The 3,475-nt window shown below is 40.7% G+C and overlaps 1 protein-coding gene across 1 annotated transcript in view; it reads right to left on the bottom strand.

Annotated features, from left to right (window-relative positions):
• LCP1 (lymphocyte cytosolic protein 1 (L-plastin)) overlaps positions 1 to 2,870 on the bottom strand; it is a 23,011-nt gene extending 20,141 nt beyond the window's left edge. Inside the window, exons 1-3 of the mRNA XM_009864598.1 lie at positions 2,804 to 2,870; positions 923 to 1,074; positions 39 to 168 (exon numbers count right to left, since the gene is read on the bottom strand). Of these exons, the coding sequence (XP_009862900.1) occupies positions 39 to 168; positions 923 to 1,074; positions 2,804 to 2,870 (349 nt within the window). The remainder of the gene's footprint in view (positions 1 to 38; positions 169 to 922; positions 1,075 to 2,803) is intronic.
• Between the last annotated feature and the right edge of the window lie 605 nt (positions 2,871 to 3,475).

Raw genomic sequence — 3,475 nt, 5'->3', positions numbered from 1 at the left:
TTTCCTAGCTGCCATCAGTGTAGGACAGTTCTACCTACCTGAATAGGAGTGTTGTGTACCAGCACTGGACTGCTCAGACATCCCACCAATAGCACAGATCCCCTCCTTTTTGTTGATTTGTTTTCGGAATGACTTAGCAACATCATCGCTCTTCAGGTTTTGGAAAATCTTTCAAGAACAAGAAATAATTTTAAAATTAGGGAGAATTAAACCAAGCTAAAACATGAGCTCCTGTACCAGGAGATGTGTCCTCGTTGCTTCATATATAGAGAAGCACAGCTTGCATATTATTCACTGGGTTTCTGTGTAAAATCTATGTATCTGCTGTAGTAGAACAGGATCATACACAGCTTTTTTTTCTAAGCAGTGAACAAAGATCAGCTGAGTAACAGATATATATATGGTATGAAACTGTGGAGCTAAAATATCCAAGAGGAGGGCATTTAACAGTTCTGATTTGAAGAAAAGGCTAGTAAAAATCTGTTTCTCCATCCTAAGGGAAATTCCAATATTTTAAGATTTGCTTTTGTCCAAATTCAGACCAGAAAAAGAAGAAACTTTCTTAATAGTAAAAACGCCCCATAAAGTTTTCAGTTTCAATCTGCTGAATGTTTTTGTAACCATCTAGCCAGAACATAATCTTTTTGCAACTTATAACTGAAAAACTTTATCCCACCGCATCAACCAACCTGAAAGGCGTGAAGTCTTTTCCATATGCAGCCGCATTCACGTAACTTGTCCCAGTTAACTGCAGGATCTTTGGTTTGGTTACCTACTGCTCTCACCTTTTCCAGCAAGGGATCTCCTGGGATTAACAAGGTGCCCATGAGACCCTGTGCTTGTGCCTCTGTTGTGCCCTGGAGACCACCTTGAATATCTCACCTGGCATTTGACTTACTGAAATAAATAACGTCTTACTTACTGAAATAAATTCATCAAAACTGATCCTGCCATCCCCCGTGGTTGTCAAACTCTGAATGAGTTCTCTGACTTTATACCCTGGGAGAGGGAGATTGGCTGCCTTCAACACGTCTGTTAAATCATTGGTGTGGATGAAGCCGTTCCCACTGATATCTGCAAAGATTAAGGCAAACATTTAAATTCTACATCAGTCCAATGAAACTTTATGCACACAAAGGCTGTTGTTTTTATTTTACCTGGGCAGGGCACATTATATACATAAAGATTTGTTATTCTGAAATCAAATATTTTAACCACTGTGGTATCATTCAACCTGAGAAAAAATGCCAACCATTTAACAAACAAAGACTCACAGTGATGAATTTATGTGTTTTAAACATATAATAATATCTTAACAAAGCAAGGTTTAGATGGATATAATTGACTTTCCAAGGTTTACATGTAGATAAGCATATGATTTATAGAGAGAGTATCCTGTCTACAGAAAGCTGAAGAAAATGGAGTTGACACAATACAGAGCTACACCTCGCACATGTATATATTCAGAGATATAACTTGTAATTTTGGCCTATTTTCTGCACCTAGTATCATGAGAAGTCATGAGTTTAGAGGCTTGGGACTGCATATGGTCATCCTTAAAATAAAAACTTGGCTGTTTCTCTGCAATGATGCTAACCTGGATAGTCCTGCTGAGACTGTTGCAAGATCCAGGGTAGGATTTTGTGAGAAGGTCACCAATAGAGGTTAAATAGTCCTTTCTTCACCAGTTTGTGAAGATCTCCACAGATTAAAAAAAGGAAAATGAAGCTATCACATGGAGAGTTTCTGTTAAAACACTATGGTTATGAACATAGCTATATATGGTTATGTATTTATATTTGGGTTTTATATATCTGTGTGTTTCTTGTTCTACAGGCTCTTTTTCTCCAGCCCAGAGGCTGAGGTGATTTCAAAGAAGTGTGTGCTGATTTCCTGTGCGGGAAGGTGCTATGTGAGTTGGTTGTTACATGCTGCAACGCCTCTCAGCATCAATAGCACAGATTAATGTAGATTTCAAAGAGCATCCTATCCATTTCTGAAGTCATGGAACAAAAGGATCTGGAATCGGAAAGGGAAATGTCTGACAGAGGAATGAGAGCTTCCTTCCAGCATTTGCCTTGTTGGTGCATCGGGTGTACAGAACACATACAGTGACCAGATGTTTAAGATTGCTAGCCTGGACCACTGTGTGCTCAGGAATAAAACAGCTATCACCTGAAGCAGCAAGGGCAACTGTTTACCACATAATCCAGTGAGAATGACACATCTGCTAATAAAAGTTAAGTGAGCTGTGAGAAGCACAAGGTCCTTTTCTTAGAATTTGGATAGACAGTGATGGATCTGTGTGCCTTTAAAGGAGACAATTCAGATGAGACCTTTAAAGGCTTGGAAAGGAAACACACTTGAAAAATACATGGGGCTTGAAAGGTCATAGGAAAAGAATTACAGATTTTGTAGCCATTTGCACATTTGTCCTTTCCAGACTCTTCCTCCTCAGAGGGAGTACTCAATTAAACTAAAAACTCTTTGACTTCCAAATAATTTGTCAGCAATAAGCAATATTCTTAGGAAAACACTGGAGAGTATTTCTAACATGGTTTTGGAGGCTATTTCATAAACTCTGGTGCTCGTTGCCCTGCCATCTCCCTCCAGTAAAAGCCATTGCTCCGCAGCATGCTGACATGGTTTCATCTAGGAGAGCTGCAGTGACAGAAAAGGACTTTCTGTGGTTTCCGTCAGCACCAGAGCAAGCTCCATTTCCTCACGGCGGATCAGAACATAAGAAAAAAGCTTGCTATGGTTTCACACTTCTGCAGGGTTTTTCCCCTTTTGCTGTACGCACCAACTTTGCTAAAAGCCTCCCGTAGCTCTGCGATCTCCTCCTCCGAGAAGTGTGCTGTTGATGCCATTTCTTATTTCTCTGAGTGGCAGATCTGCAAGAAGAAAGCACTCATTTTAATCTAGTGAGTTTTGGGGTTTGTAATCGTGATGAAAAAGAGGCATTTTCACTTGGGTTTTCAAAGTCTTGGAGCAGTTCCCTGTAGCTGAAACTGCATCCTGAAATCAAGTGAAAGGGTAAAATCCTGCATAAATGAGATACAAATCCGTGTCCCTCCTATTGCATTGCCAAGCCCTGCTGAAAATCCCGACAGTTTTATTTATACTAATTTAAGTGGAATTACATCCTACCTCTGCTAACTTCTGTTTCTCATGGAGAAAGTGAACAAAATGATGCTGATTCTTGTTATTACCCCCTTGGAAACACAAATCACCATGTGCTTCTCCAGCAGTGCTGCCAGAGAAGAGCCAGGCCTGTCTGCTCCTGGGTCTCTGGATTGAAGTTAAAGCCCGGGGGGAATATTTACACCACCAACCTTTGGGTACCTAGTGGGGAGGCTGGTCACCCTTATGGGATGAATGAATGCTCTACAGAGGGATCTAGATAGGCGGGATTGTTGGGCCACGGCCAATCATATGAGTTCGAATAAGGCCAAATGCCAGGTCCTGCACTTCG

Source organism: Apaloderma vittatum, unplaced genomic scaffold, assembly GCF_000703405.1.
Source record: "Apaloderma vittatum isolate BGI_N311 unplaced genomic scaffold, ASM70340v1 scaffold19942, whole genome shotgun sequence".
Taxonomy (NCBI): Eukaryota; Metazoa; Chordata; class Aves; order Trogoniformes; family Trogonidae; genus Apaloderma; species Apaloderma vittatum.
Note: the sequence above shows the minus strand (reverse complement) of the source record. Positions and strands in the feature narration are given on the sequence as shown.